The 23061-nt window shown below is 39.9% G+C and overlaps 3 protein-coding genes across 7 annotated transcripts in view; 1 reads left to right on the top strand and 2 right to left on the bottom strand.

Moving 5' to 3' along the window:
• Nucleotides 1–9257: 9257 nt before the first annotated feature.
• On the bottom strand, nt 9258–10884 carry LOC143723397 (calsequestrin-2-like). The gene is made up of 5 exons (XM_077215768.1): nt 10855–10884; nt 10098–10152; nt 9869–9969; nt 9665–9739; nt 9258–9505 (listed from the first exon to the last, which is right to left on the bottom strand). Exons 1-5 carry the CDS (start codon nt 10867–10869, stop codon nt 9284–9286), a joined length of 468 nt encoding a protein of 155 aa, XP_077071883.1. The 5' UTR covers nt 10870–10884; the 3' UTR covers nt 9258–9283.
• A 4920-nt stretch (nt 10885–15804) lies between these two features.
• Nucleotides 15805–17525, top strand: LOC143723861 (ladderlectin-like). Its single transcript, XM_077216692.1, has 5 exons — nt 15805–15879; nt 16119–16210; nt 16785–16910; nt 17091–17202; nt 17386–17525. Exons 1-5 carry the CDS (start codon nt 15819–15821, stop codon nt 17451–17453), a joined length of 459 nt encoding a protein of 152 aa, XP_077072807.1. The 5' UTR covers nt 15805–15818; the 3' UTR covers nt 17454–17525.
• A 3822-nt stretch (nt 17526–21347) lies between these two features.
• The window catches only part of LOC143723295 (ladderlectin-like), a 259996-nt gene continuing 258282 nt past the window's right edge, over nt 21348–23061 (bottom strand). For all 5 annotated transcript variants that reach the window (XM_077215477.1, XM_077215475.1, XM_077215476.1 and 2 more), the window contains exons 3-6: nt 22917–23011; nt 21958–22083; nt 21666–21777; nt 21348–21481 (exon numbers count right to left, since the gene is read on the bottom strand). In XM_077215477.1, the coding sequence (XP_077071592.1) occupies nt 21414–21481; nt 21666–21777; nt 21958–22083; nt 22917–23011 (401 nt within the window). In that variant the 3' untranslated portion in view covers nt 21348–21413. The remainder of the gene's footprint in view (nt 21482–21665; nt 21778–21957; nt 22084–22916; nt 23012–23061) is intronic.

The following is a 23061-nucleotide window of genomic DNA, read 5'->3' as shown; positions in this document are numbered from 1 at the left end:
TTCATGAAAACCAAATATTTCGAATGTTCTATATAGGTATAACCATCTGACAGAATCAAAGGCTTTCTCGGCATCTAGACTCACTATCATTGCTGGGATGTTACTCTCTTGAATGTGTTTCATTATGTGTAGGGTGCGTCTAACATTGTCCTTTGTTTGTCTTTGTTGAATGAATCCTGTCTGATCGTTGTGGATCAGTTCTGGAAGTAATTTTTCTATCCTCCTAGTCAATATTGCTGCATATAGCTTATAATCAACATTCAAGACTGAGATGGGCCTATAGGAAGCACATTCTAATTTATCTTTTCCTTCCTTAGGAATAGGGGAGATAATCGCTTCATTCCATGAAATGGGAATCTCGCTTCCATGAAATGCAGCATTGCAGGCTGGAAGGAGGATAGGGACAAGTTGTTCCCTGAATTTCTTGTACCATTCAGCCGTAAACCCATCTGTGCCTGGTGATTTATTTAGTTTTAATTTAGTGATCTCTGCTGACAGTTCTTGTGAAGTTATGTCCTTTATTAAACTTTCATTTTGTTCTTCAGTTAATTTGGGTAATTTTAATGAACTCAGAAATGCATTAATACCCGTTTCTTGACTAGATATATTTTCTGTATATAGTTTTTTATAAAACTTTTCAAATTGTTCATGAATTTCTGTTAATCTAAATTTAGCCTTTTTCATTTTAGGATCTCTAATTTTGTAAATTGTGTTGTCAGCTTGTTGTTTTCGGAGTTTACTAGCTAGAAGTTTTAATGATTTACTTCCAGACTCGTAATAGCGTTGTTTCAGAAATGTGAGATTCTTTTCTATTTCTGCATTATGTACCTCAGTGATTTCTTCTTTTACTTTTCCAATCTCTTGCATTAAGCCTGGTCTATGCGCTTGTGTACTTTTATGTTCCCTTTCTAGCTCTTTTAGTTGTACTTGTAGTTTAATGAGCTTCTCCTGTCTTAATTTCTTACCTAATGCTGTTTCTACAATTATTTTCCCTCTCAAGACTGCTTTGCAGGCATCCCACAGTACTGCTGGGGAAACTTCTCCATTGTCATTCTCCTCTAGATTGTATTTAATTTCAGTTTTCATCCGTTCTATGAACTGCTCGTTATTTAGAATACTAGAGTTTAGTCTCCATAATGTATTTCTATGAATTTTATTTAGACTCACTGAGGCATATACTGGTGCATGGTCAGACAGGTCCATTGTTCCTATGATACATTTGTTTATCTTATGTCTATCTTTTCTGAACAGAAATAGATAGTCTATTCTCGAGTATTTGGAGTGTGCAAACGAGTAGTGAGTATAATCTCGTCCTTTAGGAAAAAAATCCCTCCAAAGGTCTATCAATCCTACATCTCTTAATAGAGCTTTAAATTTCCTTGCTGTAGAAGTAATCGGTTTCTCTTTTGTTGAGGTATCCATTTTCGAATTGAAAATTATATTAAAGTCTCCACCGCAAATTAAGGTTCCTTGTGACTCAGTTGTGATCATCTCAAAGATTTTTTGATAGAACTTAAATTTGCTACCTGGGGGGACATAAACATTGATAAATGTAACTGGAGCCCCTTCAATTTGTCCTTTAATTAAAATATAGCGTCCTTCTTTATCCTTAACTTCAGACCTATGGTCATACCCAAGCTTGTTTGATATTAAAATAGCCACTCCCCTCCTTCTACCAGAAGGATGTGATGATGAAAATACATATTTAAATCCATTTCGGGCCAATTTAGAGTGTTCTGCCTGATCTAAATGGGTCTCTTGCAAAAACGCTACCTGAACCTTTTATTTTTTTAATTTTGATAAAATTCTAGTTCTCTTAATAGGATTATGGACTCCATTTATATTATATGTTACTAATTTAAACACTTGCTCTATGCCAACCATGTATTATGTATAATTATTATTAACACCTTCATACACATAAACGCAACTGTACTTCCATTTACCCTGTAATAGAACCTCAGGGCTTTGAACAATGTAAAACAAAACACAAAAACATGAACAAGAACAAGTATCGTATAAAGTGACTTCCATAGAAGAGATCCCCAATCTATGGATCCTATTCGAGCCTGAATGAAAATTTGGCTCTGAGGGAAAAGCCTCACACCTGCGAGTTGAAGTGAGGGCCCTCGATGGCACATTGTCATATAATGGCACCTTGTGATACAATTTTAGGTCTCCCAACATTAAACTATGAATAACTAGCACTTGGAAAGGGCTACCGATCTTCTCGTATAGTTAGCTTATTCTGCAAAGGTTTATTCCAAAAAGTTCCAAATAAACACATCCCCTGACCTGCATTAATGCCGACCCGTCATTTTCCTGTCATTTAAGTTACATCCGTTGTACAGGTCTGTGTGCGAGCTCACTTTCTAATTATTTTCGTCTGAAAGTTTTCAGTCGCTCCACGTAGTCCGGTGTTGTAGAGGTTTCCACTTGACTACCTCCTCGCCCCCTTTTCATCGACCAAGCTCGGCGCTGAAGGCGTTCCAGTGGCGTCTGTTGTGGTCGGATGATGTCCACCTGAAGGCCTCTGTCCTTCATGTCCTTTGTCGCCTCTTCCGCAGAATTATAGAGCACTGTCTCGCCTTCGTAGAACACCTGAAGTTTTGCTGGATATGGAGTTTGGAACCTGATCTTTTTTTCCTTTAACACTGATTTTGGTTGTGCATATTCTTTTCGTTTCTTTAGGATATCAGGGGGGTAATCGTGGTCACATGTAATTCTTGCATTGTTCCATTTCAGCCCTCCTTTTTTCCACACCTGTCCCAAGATCTCTTCTTTCGTCTTGGAGCTCAGGAATTTAGCTATAACGGAGCGTGGTCTCGTATTGTCCGTTGGCTTTGGCGCTAAAGCTCTATGAGCCCTCTGAATATGGAGATCCGTCGTTGGGTCAAGCCCCAACCCATCCTTCAGCAAGTCTTCAATAAACTTGATCGTCGATGAGCCATTTTTGCTGCCCTCTGGAATTCCGTATATTCGAATGTTGTCTCGCCTCGACCTGCCTTCTTGGTCAGTTAACTTCGCTTCGAGCTGAGCCTGGAGTTTCAGCAGTTCAGACAGCACCTCACCCGTGTGTTGAATTTGTTCCTCGGCTTCCACAATACGATTCTCAGCATCTTCAATTCTCTTGTTTGTAGTGTTCAAATCCTCCTTTCTATCCGCTAGTTTTTAATAATTTCCTTTCTGAATTCTCTTAACTCAACGAGTATCTTTTCCAGGTTAATTTCCCCCTCAGCGTTAGCATTACTGCGAGCTGTCGGCTCTTTTTCTCCCTTTTCTTCTCCAGTCTTTTCTTCGCGTCCTGGAACTTTCTTTTGTTTCGCCCTTGTTTCCATCCCTGCCCCACACTCCATTGTTATGTTTTATATAAAAATTAACTGAATATTTAAATATTTCGGGGGCTTTTACAAGTATCTGTCGGGAGAGCAATTCACTCACGCTGCCATCAGTGTTCGCGCGCTACCGGAAGTCCCAAAAATATCTTAATTTGTGTTCCGAAGATGAACAAAAGTCTTACGGGGTTGGAACAACATGACCGTGAGTAATTACTGACAGAATTTTTATTTTTGGGCGAACTAACCCTTTAAGTTTCTACAGTATAGAGTGGACAACAGTGTGCGTATACTGTTTATTTTTCAAATAAGTACATTTTTTAAAATCCACCATATATGTCATCATGTGAGAGCTTATTGAAACCTGACATTAGAACCAAATTCTTTAACAAGCTCGTTTTACTTTAAAAAAAAGTAATTTTGCATTTCTTTAAAAAAAACTGTTAATTGATCATTGATAAAGTCACAATCATAATTTAGCACAGAATATATTTTGTAGATTTGTGACAATTCATATAAATGTGAAAGCTAATAAGGCCTTACAAATTTAAATAAGAACACACTTTCCTAATGACTTGTAAAGTTTTATTATTGTGAATGAGTAATTACAGTAGAAAATGTTCAGAAGAGTAAAATATTTACAGAGGTAAAATTAAACTGCAAAATTTAATTTGAATCCCTTTATCAATTTTCAGTTTAGATCTGATTAAAATAAATGATTTTCACCTATAAAATAAGAGATATGTGCATGTGGCGAGGGGGGCGTGGTTTTGCGAAGTCTGTAGCGAGAGACGAGTCAGCGAGCTGTGCGGTGAGTAAGTAGGTCAAGTGCAGATGATGAACACCTGTGTCTGATTGCAGTGATTGGCGTGGAGACCGCATATAAGCTGCCGGGAATGAGAGAGCGAGAGGGAGAGCTGGGACTCGCACGCGACCCGCAGCACACACGGGCGAAACGGACTGAGTGATCGTGGAGAAGTGTTTTTGTATTTTATGCTGTAGTGTTTCACTACGGTGAAAGCGCACAAGCGCACCTTTTGTTTTCTTTTGTTTTCTTTATAAATAAAGTGCGAGTCCCTATTCCCGCCGACCCTGTCTTCTTCTTCTTACACCCACGCTGAGTTTTACTACACTGGAGCCGAAACCCGGGAAGAAGAAGACTGCCGCCGCCATGCAGAACCCGCCAGGAACGCCATTTGCGGACCTCATCCAAACGCTCGCGGGTCTTCACAGGGAACAACACCACGCCCTGCTGGCCGTAAAGGAGGAGCAAGACCACCGGTTCCAGATGCTTCTCCAAGGCCAGCAAGAAGACCGCGAGCTGTTCCGGAGCTGGCTCGACCGGGAGATTCGGGCCGTCCCCTTTTTGAGAGGTCGGCCGAGGCCCGGGGATGGCCCCGAGCGGACTGGCCCATGCGACTCATCCCACTGCTATCGGGAGAGTCGCAGATAGCCGCCCACCAACTGCCAGTCCAGAATCTCCTGGTCTATGAAGACCTGAGGCGCGCCATTCTTCAGTGGGTCGGCCGGACCCCTGAACAACATCGCCAGCGGTTCAGATCCCTGAGCCTGGAAGAGTCCGGCCGACCCTTCGTCATGGCGCAACAGCTCCGGGACTCCTGCCGCAGATGGCTGATGGCCGACGGAGGCGACGTCGAGGACGTGATCAACAAGGTGGTACTGGAACAATTTATTTCCAAACTGCCCAAGAAGACCGCACAGTGGGTCCAGTGCCACCGCCCGACGTCGCTGGACCAGGCCATCCACCTGGCGGAGGATCACATGGTGGCGTGCCCAGGGGTCGGCGAGCCCCTTCCATCTGCCTCTCTCTCCCCCTCTCTCTCTCTCTCGTCTCCTTCTCTCCCCAAACCTGTCCCCCTTCCCAGGTCGTGGGGGGCTGATGCCCCGGCCGGCGCCGAGGTGGAGAACGGGGGCTCCGGCGGAGCCTGTCCCCGCATTCAGGGCCCCACCCAGGGGGGCTGCGTCCGGCGACCACTCCGCCCCGATTCCGGCGGCCCTGCGCTCTCCACGCCAATCCCTTGACCCGCTTCCCACCATTGGGGCGGCGGGGAGGCCTGGGCCGGCCTGTTGGCGCTGCGGGGACCCGGGACACTTTATCGACCGGTGTCCGGTGATGGAGGTGGGGACACTGATCCGGGTTCCCGACGCGCCACAGGCTGCCCCCGATCAAGCTGGCCTGTACCAGATACCAGTGAGTATCAAGGGGGGTACTTATCAGGCTTTGGTGGATTCAGGCTGCAACCAAACCTCCATTCATCAAAGCCTGATTCAACCTGGGGCATTGGATTACAGCCGCATGGTTAAGGTGCGGTGTGTGCACGGGGTGGTGGTAAGTTATCCTATAATGCCTGTGGTAATTCAATTTAGGGGACAAAAGCATAGCGTAGAGGTAGCAGTTAACCCGCACCTCCGGCATCCGCTAATTCTGGGAACAAATTGGCCTGCTTTTAGTAAATTATTGGGGTCTTTATGTGCGGATGCCTCTTGGGAAAAGAAAAGCAAGGGAAAGACAGCGGTTGTTCAGGTGGGAGATGCTGAGCCGGGACCTCTGGCGCCTGCTGCAGGGGAACGGAGTACTCTGGAGAGAACTATCCTCACAGAGCGCGATGATTTTCCCCTGGAGCAGTCCCAGGACGAGACGTTAAAACATGCGTTTAATCAGGTCCGTTCTATCGACGGCCAGACACTCCACCCAGACCAACCGCTCTCTTATCCCTATTTTGCTATTTTAAAAGATAAGTTGTATCGGGCGACCCAGGACACCCAGTCAAAGGAGGATACAACGCAGTTGTTAGTTCCTAAAAGCCGCCGGGAAATGGTTTTTCAGGCGGCTCACTGTAATCCAATGGCCGGGCATTTAGGTCAAACGGCGACACTAAACCGTCTCATGGCCCGGTTCTTCTGGCCGGGCATTCACGAGAATGTGCGCAAGTGGTGCGCGTCTTGTCGTGAATGTCAGTTGGTGAATCCACCGGCCAATCCAAAAGCACCATTGTGCCTGCTTCCGCTAATGCAGGTCCCCTTCGAACGAATTGGTATGGACCTCATCGGGCCATTGGAACGGTCAGCACGTGGGCACCGCTTTGCGTTAGTCCTGGTGGATTACGCAACGCGGTATCCTGAAGCAGTCCCGCTCCGTAACATTTCTGCCAAAAGTGTTGCGAGCGCGCTCTTTTCATTAATCTCCCGGGTGGGAATCCCCAAGGAGATTCTCACCGATCAGGGCACGGCGTTTATGTCACGAACTATTCGCGAACTCTATGAATTATTGGGCATTAAATCGATTCGCACTAGCGTCTACCACCCACAGACAGACGGATTAGTGGAACGGTTTAATCGCACTTTAAAGTCCATGATTCGAAAGTTCGTTCACGAAGACGCCAAAAATTGGGATAAGTGGCTAGAACCCCTCTTGTTCGCTGTACGCGAGGTTCCCCAAGCCTCCACGGGGTTTTCCCCCTTTGAGCTTCTCTATGGGCGTCAGCCCCGCGGGGTGTTGGACGTTCTTAGAGAGGTTTGGGAGGACGGACCGTCCGCTAGTAAGAACGAAATTCAGTATGTCTTGGACCTGAGAACAAAACTCCACACTTTGGGGCGGCTATCAATGGAGAATTTGTTACAGGCCCAGGACAGACAGAGTCAGCTGTACAACAGGGGGGCTAGACTTCGTCAATTTCCACCGGGAGATAAAGTGCTTGTATTACTCCCTACTTCTAGCTCTAAATTACTCGCAAAGTGGCAAGGACCTTTTGAGGTCACACGGCGGGTTAACGATCTCAACTATGAGGTAGTTCAAACAGATAGGGGCGGGGCACATCAAATTTATCACCTCAACCTCCTCAAAAAGTGGGTTGAGGCAGAGTCAGTGATGCTGGCGACGGTAGTGAGCGGAGAGGAGGATCTCGGGCCAGAAGCGAACACAAAACCACAATCTCTCGCGCTGGCTCTTGGCGGAGATCACCTCTCACCCTCCCAGCTCACTGACATTAAAAATTTACAAGCTGAATTTGCTGATGTGTTCTCTCCCCTGCCTGGTCGAACGGACCTCATTCAGCACCACATTGAGACGGATCCGGGGGTGGTGGTGCGCTGCCGCCCGTATCGTTTACCTGAACACAAAAAAAAGGTAGTTCAGAACGAATTAGAGGCTATGCTGGATATGGGGGTAATAGAAGAGTCCAGCAGTGACTGGGCGAGCCCGATAGTTTTAGTTCCTAAAACCGACGGCTCGATCCGTTTCTGTGTGGACTATAGAAAGGTGAACGCGGTGTCTAAGTTTGATGCTTATCCAATGCCGAGGGTTGACGAATTGCTTGATCGGCTGGGTACTGCTCGTTTCTATTCGACACTGGACTTAACAAAGGGTTATTGGCAGATCCCCTTGTCTCCCATGTCCAAAGAAAAGTCAGCTTTCACAACGCCGTTTGGATTACACCAATTTGTCACCCTTCCTTTCGGCTTGTTCGGGGCTCCGGCGACTTTTCAGCGTCTGATGGACAAAATTCTCCGGCCGCATGCTGCATATGCCCGTGCCTACTTGGATGATATTATCATCTATAGTAACGATTGGCAGCGTCATATGCAGCATTTGCGGGCTGTCCTGAAGACGCTGAGAAGGGCTGGGCTCACGGCCAACCCAAAGAAGTGTGCGATTGGGCGTGTGGAAGTAAGGTATCTGGGCTTCCACTTGGGTCACGGACAGGTGCGTCCCCAAATTGATAAGACGGCAGCGGTTGCGACCTGTCCGAGGCCTAAGACCAAAAAGGAGGTTAGACAGTTCCTGGGGCTAGCGGGATATTACAGGAGGTTTGTACCTAATTATTCGGACATCGCTAGCCCGCTGACTGATCTAACTAAAAAGGAAGCACCAGATACGGTCCAGTGGACGGAGCAGTGTCAGCAGGCTTTCACCCAGATAAAGGCTGCTCTGTGTGGCGGGCCGCTTTTACATGCTCCTGACTTCTCTCTCCCTTTCATCCTACAGACGGACGCGTCGGACAGGGGGCTGGGCGCGGTCCTGTCCCAGGAGGTGAAGGGTGAAGAACGGCCGGTGCTGTACATCAGTCGGAAGCTCTCTAAGAGAGAGACGATGTACAGCACCATCGAAAAAGAATGTTTAGCCATCAGGTGGGCTGTTCTCACCCTCCGCTACTACCTCCTGGGGCGGGAGTTCCGCTCTGTTCGGACCATGCTCCCCTGCAGTGGCTCCACCGCATGAAGGATACCAACGCGCGGATCACCCGTTGGTATCTAGCTTTACAGCCTTTTAAATTCCAGGTGGTCCACAGGCCGGGTGCACAGATGGCTGTGGCTGACTTCCTCTCCAGGAGGGGGGGGGGGGGGGGGGGGGGGGGGGGCTAGGCTACAGGCCGGACGGCTCCCCGGCCTGAGTCGGGCGGTGGGGGTATGTGGCGAGGGGGGCGTGGTTTTGCGAAGTCTGTAGCGAGAGACGAGTCAGCGAGCTGTGCGGTGAGTAAGTAGGTCAAGTGCAGATTATGAACACCTGTGTCTGATTGCAGTGATTGGCGTGGAGACCGCATATAAGCTGCCGGGAATGAGAGAGCGAGAGGGAGAGCTGGGACTCGCACGCGACCCGCAGCACACACGGGCGAAACGGACTGAGTGATCGTGGAGAAGTGTTTTTGTATTTTATGCTGTAGTGTTTCACTACGGTGAAAGCGCACGAGCGCACCTTTTGTTTTCTTTTGTTTTCTTTATAAATAAAGTGCGAGTCCCTATTCCCGCCGACCCTGTCTTCTTCTTCCTACACCCACGCTGAGTTTTACTACAGTGCACTTGTATAATTTCAGTTTAACATTAAGAACACTTAACACTATGCAATTTATCCACTAATGCACAAAAGGATTTTACTGTAAAAGACAAAATTGTTATCTCAGCAGATTTGTTTGAGGTTCGCAGTATATGAATTATTCATCATCGTCGTCATCATCATCATTATCGTCGTCATCGCCATCATTATCATCATCATCATTATCATCGTCATCATTATCATCGTCGTAGTCGTCATCCTCCTCATCATCATCCTCTGTGTTGACTGTTCCAGAGAGGACATCTTCTATCCAGTTTTCCAGTTCTTCGGGTGACGGCAGCTCATCATCATCAGGTATCTCCAACCAGACACTGTCCACCTGTCATAGAGGCCATGAGTCAATATAAACATTTGTTATAATAATAATAATACATTTATTATTATGTACCATGACAGTGGGACAGACCCAAACATGAGAAAGATGGCCTTCATAATGAACTTAATGGATCTGGTTAAAAAAATGAAGTATTGCACTTACATCTGTAACATTTATTATGCCAATCTGTGGTCTAAAGAGGTCAACCTTGAAGGTCTTCTCCCAGTACGGAATGAGCTAAGATAGGAAATATGCATATGAAGAGGGGTTTAAAAAAAGAAAGCATTTTTCTTTCAGTTTCTGACATCCATTTTACATTACAGTACTGACTAAATATATTCATCTATCCAGACTTATTTTAGTCACCAATGGGAAGTTGTCTGGGTCGATCCACACAATACTCAGGTCTGGATTGTGTGTGTTGTCTCTGGCAACCTCCTTCAAAATCTCCAAGAATTCAAAACCATCTAAAAAACAAATTTACGGTCAAGTCCTTATCTCATTAATTCCTTTAGTCAATGATACTTGCACCAAACAAAAATCATTTGGCTTTATGACTTATGAATTAAGAGAGGTGTCCTGAAACTGCACATACCAGGGTCCTCCTCTTCTGCAAAGCCTACAATGTGAATTCCATTCAAATCATCCTCCTGCATAAGAGAACATTTATTTCAGTGTCATTGCTTTATGATATTTACATGTATTCCTCCACTCTGCATCGGGGTCCGATCACCCTGTCAGGGCATCATTTTTGTGATATAGCTGACTTTTCACTATCCCACTTATTGCATGACCATTCACTAAATAAATACATATAGGCAACGTGGACATAAAATATTGATCTGAGTTTAAATTATTTTATAACTGCATATCCTAAGATGTCTGCCAAAAAGAAAAAAAAAACATTCCATAAAACCAGACCAACAATATTACAATAAAATTAAGAGTCATGTCGTCTGGTATAATTTTTTTTACAATCGATAACTGAGATGGTGCAAGATGGTATTTGTATGAAAAAAGAGAGAGTGCAAGTTCACATTGTTATATGAGAAGCATGAGACAAGAAAAAAAATTGTTTCAACTTAAAGTGTTCATGTTGCCTTAAAATTTAAAGTTTAGTCAACTTGAAATGTGAAGTTGTACTAAGTGACAACTTCAATATTTGAGTTGGCTGAACTTACAATTTTAAGGCAGCACAAACTTATTTTTCTAACAATCTTTTTTTACAGTGAGTTTTATTGGTTATGTTTAGGTATGGGGTAGGGTTAAGGGATCTTGAATATGGTCATGTAGAATAAGGCATTAATATGTGCAAAGTGTTACCAAAGTTTTATTTAAAATATATTGCTCACCCAGGTCTCAAACATGTCCTCTGCCCTGAGCTTTCTAAGAGTCGGTCTGTGGAGCTCAATAGTAGATAGAAAGTTTGCGTGCCGACACATTTTGCAAATATCTAAAATGTCAGTAAACTAACGTAATCTCTATTATCAGTGGTTGTCATGGATCACACATAAAAATGCTTTGTTTGTCATGGTTTCCCTGTGCACACCCTTTCTCAGTTCCCTTGTATTGTAACAGACAACACATCTCCGAACTCTTTTTAGATTATATCATATAGTGGCAGCCAATAGCCGCTGAGAAGCTAAACTGCAGGAAATAATCTGTGTTCCCCCATGAGTTTAAAATCCATGAACGTTTATTGGCATGATGTGGCGATAGCCTAAATTCCAAGTAGAAAACACTTAAACTTAACCTCTCTCTACCAGGTAGGGATACACCAAAATTAAAAATTTTGGCCGAAGACAGACAATTAAACACTTTTTTGCATTTTTTTTCCTATTTATTTATATTGCCAATTTTTTCACCATTGCATGAATTAAATAGTCAAAATGTGCTTTTTACTATTTTGTCTTGCTTTTTAAAGAAAAAAAAAATCAATTACAAATCAACAATTTTAAATTTATTATTTAATACTGAACTTTTTTTCTTTCTTTTTTTACATTACGGTTGACGTTATACCAAAAAAGCACAATATGACTTAAAATAAATGTATAGTATAATAAAAATATTTTTATTTGGCCATCTTCGAGCCCGCCTTCTTGAATAGCCTATAGGCTTATACCTTTCTGCTGCTGAAAGAATGTAACTGTAACTGTAAAAAGTGCATTAAAAAAGTGCATTGAAAAGAGTTCAAAAAAATAGATGAAGCCACAACAAAATGAACAATCGTCCTATATAAACCTATAGGCTACTTAACCTACTTCTTCAGGAAATGTGTCTGGTTCTTCTTTATGAAAAGTAGCTGATCTGCTTTCTCACATGAAAGTCGGTTCCTCTTCTCATCGTTGACATGAGATGCAGCGCTAAACAGTCTCTTGCTGTCAGTGCTTGTGAATGGAGCAAGTACTAGGATTGGAATTGTTAAATATGACATCGTTAATCGTTAATAAATGACAGCTGCTCATTTCAAAACAATGATGCCTCAGAGATAATTAAATGGTTCTTAACCGGTGTTATAGGCCTATTTTTCACACTGAAAATGGTACAAAATACATACAAATATAGGTAACGCTGTACAATAAGGTTCCATTAGTTAACATTATGTAATGCATTAATTATAACGAGCAATAGGCCAACATTTGTTAAAGTATTTATTCATCTTTGTTAATGTAAGTTAATGAAAATACAATTGTTCGTTGTTAGTTCATGTTAGTATAAGTGCATTAACTAATGTTAAGAGATTCAAATTTTGATTTTAATATTGTAATTAGTAAATGCTGAAATTAACATTTACTAAAAGTAAGTTGGACATTTCACAGTGCACAGTTTTCTAATCTTGAAACAATACCACTTTTTTTAATGTTAACCATTCTTTTCTTTTATTCTTACCAGTAATATTTTTGGACAGGAGACCTCAGAGTTTGGGAAAAAGAACAAAACATTTTTTTCCTCAAAATGAACTGGAATGATAAACAATTTGTTTTAATTCCTGCTTTGAATTGTGTTCTAAGTTGCAGAAATAACAATCTGGGTGCAAAGAAAATATTTTCATGTGAAGAATGATCACTGATGCACATTGGACTCAGAAGATGGAGCAACACGGGTCTCATTCAGCTCCCTAGGTCAGTAATTCAGGCACTAGTATTGACACTAGCTCACAACACACTGGGACACTGATGGCTCTATTTCCAGTGACATAGCAATGTCCTCATTGTACAAATTCACTACTGGCATTTATGAACAACAGCAGCACAGACATCTTTCTGATATTATTTGTTTATGTTATTCAAAAGTACATTATAAATACTTTAAATTGTTGCGTATTGTAGGAGATCCACTGAGGCAAGTTGAAGTGAGAACAACCCAAGTGCAGCTTTATTTAAATAAATTCAGAATGTGAACAAAACGATAACTAAACTGAAGATGAAGATGAAACTCATGGGTAACAGGGAACAATACCAGACAAGAGACAATGGGAACATGAGGGCTGTATACACATGGACTAATCACTAAACAAGATACACATGTGCACCATCAAGACAATAAATTAATGACAACATAGGACACATGACAAAACCAGGACTACAAAATAAAAGAAAACCCCAAAACAAACCATGACCCATATATCTACAACATTTCAGCCATGAATTAATAAATAAATAAATGTTGGTCTATGTACATTACCTGTCTAGCTAGGTACGTTTATGCTGATAACCTAATAAAATACATAATTAAATAACGGTTTGTTTAAAACATCTTTCGCATGTCATGTATTGAGTTGGCTTCAGTGATTGTTTTGCACTTCAGAATTTCAATTAAGGGGACATTTATCCGAAATTGCATATTTCCCTACTATCGGGAAGGCAAAAAACAGTACGTGACAAAAGAAGTGTCTCAATTCTCAGTACCTACGGTGGCCGAGAGAGCCCAACGTGCTGCAACTGAAGAAAACACATGCAAATAGAAAAACAACCACAAATTAAGAAAACATCTTCATCAGTTTTACAACACATGTGTGCTCCAAATACTCACAACACAACCAAATACAGAAACACGCTGCAAAAGTTCACAACACAACCAAATACAGAAACATGCTGCAAAAGTTCACAACACAACTAAATACAGAAACACGCTGCAAAAGTTCACAACACAACCAAATACAGAAACACGCTGCAAAAGTTCACAACACAACCAAATACAGAAACATGCTCCAAAAGTTCACAACACAACCAAATACAGAAACGCGCTGCAAATAGCACAACGGAAATGTTTCCAGAGGACCCCAATAAGTGACGTTATTCCCTGGGTAATTCCCGTGACAACGCAGCATTGCTGTTAACATTACTGTTGCAAATAAATATAAATTTGATGTATATTTATGTATTTATCTGTGTGAGTGTCTAAACTTTAAATCTTGCCATCTCATCTTTGGACCATCTTTGGATCATTTCTTATGAAATTATTTGAACTTAATATAAAAAAAATTTACAATGTAACTGATGCATAGATTAATATCGTTCCCTTGTGTGTTTTTACCCACTATCTTTTTTATTTATTTATTTAGTTAGATAGTTTTTAGCTCATTATTCTTTTCTCATTTGTATTCTGATGACATTAAACATATTGTTAGTACGTTGGATATTGTACACAAATTTGTATGGCATAAACATGTCATCTCTGTATGTTTTGCAAAAATAAATAAATAAATAAATAAATAAAGTAGACGTCCCAGCCGGGTTCGTCACTTATCGGGGTCCCTTGGAAACATTTCTGTTGTGGTCTGTCTCTATTTGCAGCGCGTTTCTGTATTTGGTTGTGTTGTGAGTATTTGGAGCACACATGTGTGGTAAAACTGATGAATCTTAATTTCTTCAATCTTAATTTGCGGGTGTTTTTTTATTTGCATGTGTTTTCTTCAGTTGCAGCGCGTTGAGCTCTCTCGGCCACCGTACACTACTCATAAAAGAGTAGGCAAAAAGTATTACATGACCTACTATTTCTGGCAAGATTCTGAAGAGTGCATATATACTGGAGATGATTTGTGAATGGTAAAGCAACACAACATGATAATGACAACATGGCAGATGTAGTATCCATTCTACAAACATTCATACTTTTTTAGCGGTCACAGTAATTACTCATTTAACAGAAGTACTTACTCAAGAGAGTATGCGATTGTGGATGCAGCCATAGTAAGCATCGATGCTCCTGGTTTTTACTGTGCATTGCAGGACTTTTCAGAGAGCGAAAGTTTCAGTGCACTGGAAGGATTTGGCCATTGAGACAGACTCCCTGATCAGTGCCCTGACTATTGAGCTAGGGAACTGATTGAGACGCACCCAACATACACTGGCAGACTTGTTAGATCGTCAACAGTATATTGGCCATTCCAGTGACGAAGTAGCTTACTGTAGCCCTAATCATGGCCGAAAACAAGTGTGCTGTTGTAGTGCTCGGTACATCTCGTCCTGATTAACTTCTGTTGCTGTATTCCATTGTGTTTGATAGAGAGTTTGATGTTCAATATTTTCATAGGTGTCACAGTCGGTGCTGTAATGAAGCGCACAATGAAGGAGATACTCAAAATAAATCTTTAATCCAAGAATCAAAACAATAACCACAAACACACTGACATCAAACAATGCACGACAAGGACAGAAACGAGGGCTTAAATACACTGGCAAACAAAGGAGCTAACGAGATAATGAAGACAGAATAGAATTAATTCATAGAATGAATTAGAAACACACATTAGGAATTCTTAAACAGGCTCCATTCACAAAAAAAGTATTGGATGTTTTTTTAAAGCTTATACAAAAGAAAGTGATTATAATTTGTAATTTATACCATTACATTTTTTAATTTGGGAAATATCCTTATGACTAATATTTAACAACTATAAATATTTAAAATACTTAAAAATAAATATTTAGTTAATTAACATTTAAATTTCCAAAGGCTTATCTTATCTCATGCTCCAATATTTGAAATGTATTTCATGTGAACATAAGTGTACATACCAAACAATCACATGTTTAATTCTCGTGACTTTAAGCCAACATATAGTCACATTAAGTAAAGTATAAAAGCAGGGCTCTTTTTGGAACTTCACAAAAAAAACTTCCTCTGAGATTCTGAACTTTAGAAACTAAAGGCAACTATCTGAAAATCAAGGTGAGTTTTTGGAACAGAAACCTACTGCATAACATTTTTAAAGTATTTGTGATTTGCCTTTAAAATGCGTTGAGAATCCACAGTGTGCAGCATATAAGTACAGACATTTAACTTTCATTTTTAGGTTCATTTCAGGTTCAGGATGGCAATGCTGAGAAGTTTAATTCTTCTTTCCATTATCTTCTCCATGGGGAATGCAGAAGGTAATCTTTACAACCTTAAACATTTAATTGTAAAATTTAATTGGAAATGCCCAAAATCTTCAATATTCCATTTACTAATATTTGCATGATTAATGAGGGATTTACAGTGTCAAAGTACACTTAATTTAGGCACATAATCACACAAACATAAAATAAGCTACATAAAAGAATTAAAAAAAAAAAAAATTCTTTGCTCTAAGTATTACAAAGGCCCTATAACATTTATGTACTGAATGCAGTTAATTTAGTAAAATGCCCCTATGGATGGACAAATTTTGGACTCCGGTGCTACAAGTACTTCTCTCAGTCGGTTACCTGGATCACAGCAGAGGTAATGTATTAGTTACAACAAGGTGACTTGGACAACACTTTTTATTAGGTGTCTTTAACTACATCTAAATAAATAAATAAATAGTGTGGTACAATGTACTTAATGTGTTGAAGTAAAACACTTTTGCTGCTATTGAGGTGGGATATAGGTAAGGTTAGGGACAGGTTTGATGGTATGGTTAGGTTTAAGGGTGGGTTAAGGTGTAAGGGACAGATCAACAGTGTAATCATAGATCTAATTACATAAATTAATTACAGCTGTATCAATTGGATGCAGTTTTTTTTTAAATATAAGTACAATGCAAAAACATGTATGTACACAATAAGTGCACTGAATCAAATGATTAATTGAAATGTTAGTACATATTAGATAAAGACACTTCATATAAAGTGGGAATGGTGATTTTGTTTAAAGTAAAACTTTCTTTTCTGCAAATAAATAATACAGAAAACTGATATTGAGCAAATAATCAATCAGAGCAGACTTTGTTTGCAAATGACTAAAATCTAGTTTAAAAAGTCACTTATGCTTTCTGCTAAAAAAATACATTGACAAAAAAAATCTTTCTCTTCAGAAAAACTGTCAAACTCTTGGTGCGAATCTCGCATCTGTGCATAGTAAAATGGAAAATGATTTCCTGCTGAGTCTGGTGCCTTCTCTTTCCACAATATTTTGGGTTGGTGCTCATGATGGTGAACAAGTAAGTTAAATTGTGTGTCCTAAAGAGACCCATTTGTTTGTCTAAACTAAAATTTCTGCTTGAAACAGTAAAGGAAATGTTTCTAATGAAGATGGTTTGACTTCAAAGCCGAACTTAATTAGCTTACTTAAGTCTGACTACAGTAGTGCACTTTTTGTATTCATTCTCTTCACTCATTAGGACGGACAGTGGTTGTGGAGTGATGGAACTGTGCTTGACTATACCAGCTGGTGCTCGACCGAACCGAACAATTTCCATGTTCCCGAGAACTGTTTGGTGATCAACTGGACCTGTGAGAATGCACTGTTTTTTCAATTTTAATATAATTTACAATACTATAACTTCATATCATACGGTAACATGAAATCACTCATTTGAATTTTACAAAGTGCCTTAAGTTGAACATTCTATTTTATTTTTATTCTAACACCACTATAATGCTCAGAATAACTTATTTCATTATTCCACCCTACAGCTAACCGTTGCTGGAACGATATGCCCTGTTCATACTCAAGTAGCTATGTTTGTGTTGCGGACGTGTGAGATCATATGCAGTCATCCTGCTCCACGTGTACTTTGATTGTACTACATTTACTTTTTCTGAAATCATATCTCTTCTAAACTTTAATCTATTCTCAATATTTTCTCTGTAACACTCCTCAAGTTAATAAAAGCATTGATAAAGCAATTCATGTGCATTGTGGACAATCAAATTAATGTATATAAAAATATAAGTATATTGCATAGCAAGGTTTGAGGGTATGGTTAGTGGAATGGCATTAAATGATGTCATCATCAGGGAAGGGGTTTAAGCAAGCTGCACATAGCTGCTTAATAATTGACAAACATTAGAAGACGTCTGTTTCCGACAATGGATTGTAAGTAAATTTTGACTTCATCCAGGGCTCTTTTTGTTTTCTGTCTTACTTATTTCGGTGTGAGAAACTTCTGCAAGAGAATCTAACTGAATCACAAACAATTTCAGACCATTTTCTAAACCTCTTTGACCGATTAGATCAACAGTGATTCTGGCTATTTGCATATTCTGGGATTGCTAGTTCTGATTCTAAACAGCTGATAGAAAACACAGGACATGATCAGAAAAAAATATTCTCTGGTCAGAATAAAGTAATATCTGACATCAGAGAAGGATTTATCTGTGATATTTTACTAGGGCATCACAGTGTAGCTGTATACCCTGATTTTAGCAAGGCCTATTAGCACTTGTAATTTTCACTAAAAAAAAGTCTGTCCATCAAACTTAAAGTGTTTTTGTTGTTGTTTTCTGTTTAACTTTTCAATCAATATTTGAATCAAATGGCCTAGACTATGGAGCATATCTTCCACCATTTTATGTTTTGTTAAATACATACCTTTTTCAAACTCAAACTTTTTCATTGTATCAATCTTCATATAATGATGGCAAAATGCTTTTGGATCAAGCAAACCACTGTCATAGAAGGCCATGTCTTTAAATGCTGACATTAACAAATAACAATAATATTATCTCCATTGTTAATGATTGTCGGTGATTTCTCTCAATTAGTTTATGGTTTCTTTGTTGAAATGGATAAATGTATAATCCCCAATTTAAAAAAAAAAAAAAAACATAAATTTAAAGATCTAATTAAAGAACCAGGAGGGTCTTGAAAAGGGAATAGGAAATGAAATGATCAAAACCTACACGGACCTGGTTGCCAAAAGTGCTTCACAATCACAAACTACAAACACTAAAACAACATATCTCATAGACAGACACATTATACCCTAAGAGAAACATTGTGTCGGCCCAGAGCCGGCCCAAGTCTGGCACTTGTGGAATGCGGATCTGGCCCACATACAGCGTTGAATGACGGCCCTTGGGTGGCCCACTCCTGTTTGCCAGATCTGGGCCACAAGCAGGCCATAGCAATGCCACATGTCAGCCAAGAGCAAAGAAATAAACCAGAACTGGACCTTATCTGAACCACAAAATATGTGTATATTTAATATGAAGTAATTTCAGGCTTAATAAAGCCTGTTAACAAGCAGTATCACAAGAGAAGAGAACAGAAAAAGAGACGAGCAGAAACACAAGAACTGCAACTGACTTCAGACACAGTCTTAGATGAAATCCACTAAGGAGAAAAGTAGACATTAAATCTGTGAAGATCTCAGCAGAGGAGGAATAAACAACTCCACAAACAGGATTACCAGCTTCACTTATTACTAACCAGACTGACTTTATTTCTGTCAGACGACTGCAGAAGTTTTATTGAGAATTAACAGAGGTTTAACTCTGTTTAAATTGAAGTTACCATAACAGTGATCAGTGTGTTCATTAGTTGGTCTATTAACTCTTATTATGGCTTTTGTATTTTTTGGCTGCTGCCACAGTGTGTGTGTTAAGTACATTTGCAGCAGCAACGAAAGCTTAAGTGAACTGAAATCAGGTGATGATGGTTACCTGTTGATGGTTTTATAATCATCATGAAATAGACTGAATCACTGATGTCTTTTGAATCTAACAATTGCGTTGTTCCAATAATATATTCATATCATAACCACTGTTACTGCAGCATGAGATCCATCAATATTACAACAATCAGTTAGAAGATTTTAACAACGAGCACAAAAACACTAATCTGCCATGACACACACAGACATCAAAAATCAGCATATGAATCTCAACAATGGTGACAATAATATTTAGGTAAACAGATCAATTCAGAACATCACTGAAAAGCTTGCAACAAAAACAACAGCAAAAAATAAAAGCAAATATTTCGAATTAAACAAAATAATAGGACAATTCAGCTGCATAATTTATTCATGTTGCAATGCATGCTGGGAGTTTTGTACTATGCTGGTACCCAGCATGCATTGTAGCATTGTACTTTTGATTATCACCATTGTTGAGATTCATACGCTGATTGTTGATGTCTGTGTGTGTTATTGATAGATTCGATTTTTGTCCTCGTTTTTGTTAAAATCTTCTAACTGATTGTTGTAATATTGCCAAATCTCATGTGGCAGAAACACAGGGTTTAAGATATGACTATATAAATGGTACAACACAATTGTTAGAGGCGAAAGACATCAGTGAATCAGTCTATTTAATGATGATTATGAAACCATCAACAGGAAGCCATCATCACCTGATCTCATTTCACTTTAGCTTTCTTTACTGCTGCAAATGTATTTGACACACACACTGTCACAGAAGCCAAAAAAGACAAAAGCCATAATAAGAGTTAATAGACCAACTAGTGGAAACGCTGATCACTGTCATGGTAACTTCAAATTAAACAGAGTTAAGCCTCTGATAATTCTCAATAAAACTTCTGCAGACGTCTGACAGAAATAAAGTGAGTCTGGTTAGTAATAAGTGAAGCTGGTAATGCTGTTTGTGGAGTTGTTTATTCCTCCTCTGCTGAGATCTTCACAGATTTAATGTCTTCTGTTCTCTTCAGTGGATTTCATCTAAGACTGTGTCTGAAGTAAGTTGTAGTTCTTGTGTTTCTGCTCGTCTCTTTTTCTGTTCTCTTCTTTCCTTCAGTGATTCTGCTTGTTAACAGGCTTTATTAAGGCTGCAATTACTTCATATTTAATATACACAGATTTTGTGGGTCAGATAAGGTCCAGTAATGGTTTATTTCTTTGCTCTTGGCTGACATGTGGCATTGCTATGGCCTGCATATGGCCCAGATCTGGCAAACAGGAGTGGGCCACCCAAGGGCCGTCATTCCACGCTGTATGTGGGCCAGATCCGCATTCCACAAGTGCCAGACTTGGGCCGGCTCTGGGCCGACACAATGTTGCTATGTGAGTAGTCTAGGCCATTTGATTCAAATATTGATTGAAAAGTTAAACAGAAAACAACAACAAAAACACTTTAAGTTTGATTGACAGACTTTTTTTAGTGAAAATTACAAGTTCTAATAGGCCTTGCTAAAATCAGGGTATACGGCTACACTGTGATACCCCACTAAAATATCACAGATAAATCCTTCTCTGATGTCAGATATTACTTTATTCTGACCCGAGAATATTTTTTTCTGATCATGTCCTGTGTTTTCTATCAGCTGTTTAGAATCAGAACTAGGAATGCCAGAATAGCAATGCAAATAGCCAGAATCACTGTTGATCTAATCGGTCAAAGAGGTTTAGAAAATGTTCTGAAATTGTTTGTGATTCAGTTAGATTGTCTTGCAGAAGTTTCTCACACCGAAATAGTAAGCTATGTGCAGCTTGCTTAAACCCCTTCCCTGATGATGACATCATTTAATGCCATTCCACTAACCATACCCTAAAACCTTGCTATGCAATATACTTATATTTTTATATACATTAATTTGATTGTCCCCAATGCACATGAATTGCTTTATCAATGCTTTTATTAACTTGAGGAGTGTTACAGAGAAAATATTGAGAATAGATTAAAGTTTAGAAGAGATATGATATCACAAAAATTAAATGTAGTACAATCAAAGTACACGTGGAGCAGGATGACTGCATATGATCTCACACGTCCGCAACACAAACATAGCTACTTGAGTATGAACAGGGCATATCGTTCCAGCAACGGTTAGCTGTAGGGTGGAATAATGAAATAAGTTATTCTGAGCATTATAGTGGTGTTAGAATAAAAATAAAATAGAATGTTCAACTTAAGGCACTTTGTAAAAATCCAAATGAGTCATTTCATGTTACCGTATGATATGAAGTTATATTACTGTAAATTATATTAAAATTGAAAAAACAGTGCATTCTCACAGGTCCAGTTGATCACCAAACAGTTCTCGGGAACACCGGCATTGTTGGGTTCGGTCGAGCACCAGCTGGTATAGTCAAGCACAGTTCCATCACTCCACAACCACTGTCCGTCCTAATGAGTGAAGAGAATGAATACAAAAAGTGCACTACTGTAGTCAGACTTAAGTAAGCTAATTAAGTTCGGCTTTGAAGTCAAACCATCTTCATTAGAAACATTGCCTTTACTGTTTCAAGCAGAAATTTTAGTTTAGACAAACAAATGGGTCTCTTTAGGACACACAATTTAACTTACTTGTTCACCATCATGAGCACCAACCCAAAATATTGTGGAAAGAGAAGGCACCAGACTCAGCAGGAAATCATTTTCCATTTTACTATGCACAGATGCGAGATTCTCACCAAGAGTTTGACAGTTTTTCTGAAGAGAAAGATTTTTTTTGTCAACATATTTTTTTTAGCAGAAAGCATAAGTGACTTTTTAAACTAGATTTTAGTCATTTGCAAACAAAGTCTGCTCTGATTGATTATTTGCTCAATATCAGTTTTCTGTATTATTTATTTGCAGAAAAGAAAGTTTTACTTTAAACAAAATCACCATTCCCACTTTATATGAAGTGTCTTTATCTAATATGTACTAACATTTCAATTAATCATTTGATTCAGTGCACTTATTGTGTACATACATGTTTTTGCATTGTACTTATATTTTAAAAAAAACTGCATCCAATTAATACAGCTGTAATTAATTTATGTAATTAGATCTATGATTACACTGTTGATCCGTCCCTTACACCTTAAGGCCTCATTATGCTTCTACGTCAACTCCACGGTGTAGCTACGCCGTCACTCCTACGGCGTCGTGGCCGTTTTATGGTTCTGCGTCAGGTTGAGTTGCATCGCGGTGCATCTGACCAATCACAGCCCTTGTGGTCTGCATCGCCTCGACGCGTAGTTACAATTTTTTGGAGGTGCACGTCGAGCTACGTCGGAGGGGTTTGCGGCGACGCAGAGGGGGTACGCCGTCGATTCGACGCAGAAGCATAAAACAGGCTTTAACCCACCCTTAAACCTAACCATACCATCAAACCTGTCCCTAACCTTACCCATATCCCACCTCAATAGCAGCAAAAGTGTTTTACTTCAACACATTTAGTACATTGTACCAAACTATTTATTAATTTATTTAGATGTAGTTAAAGACACCTAATAAAAAGTGTTGTCCAAATCACCTTGTTGTAACTAATACATTACCTCTGCTGTGATCCAGGTAACCGACTGAGAGAAGAACTTGTAGCACCGGAGTCCAAAATTTGTCCATCCATAGTGGCATTTTTCAACTAAATTAACTGCATTCAGTACATAAATGTTATAGGGCTTTTGTAATACTTATAGCAAA

This window comes from Siphateles boraxobius, unplaced genomic scaffold (genome assembly GCF_051911475.1).
Source record: "Siphateles boraxobius isolate OS27281-9 unplaced genomic scaffold, OSU_SipBor_1 7, whole genome shotgun sequence".
In the NCBI taxonomy this organism is placed as follows: Eukaryota; Metazoa; Chordata; class Actinopteri; order Cypriniformes; family Leuciscidae; genus Siphateles; species Siphateles boraxobius.
Note: the sequence above shows the minus strand (reverse complement) of the source record. Positions and strands in the feature narration are given on the sequence as shown.

Excerpts from the sequence above, each read along its gene's own strand:
- LOC143723397 (XM_077215768.1), bottom strand. Across the intron at positions 9,740-9,868 it reads ACCCAGACAACTTCCCATTG|CTCATTCCGTACTGGGAGAA; the intron begins GTGACTAAAATA and ends TTCCTATCTTAG. Across the intron at positions 9,506-9,664 it reads GCATAATAAATGTTACAGAT|GTGGACAGTGTCTGGTTGGA; the intron begins GTAAGTGCAATA and ends CCTCTATGACAG.
- LOC143723861 (XM_077216692.1), top strand. The coding sequence starts at position 15,819 with ATGGCAATGCTGAGAAGTTTAATTCTTCTTTCCATTATCTTCTCCATG. Across the intron at positions 15,880-16,118 it reads CTCCATGGGGAATGCAGAAG|TTAATTTAGTAAAATGCCCC; the intron begins GTAATCTTTACA and ends TACTGAATGCAG. Across the intron at positions 16,911-17,090 it reads GTGCTCATGATGGTGAACAA|GACGGACAGTGGTTGTGGAG; the intron begins GTAAGTTAAATT and ends TTCACTCATTAG.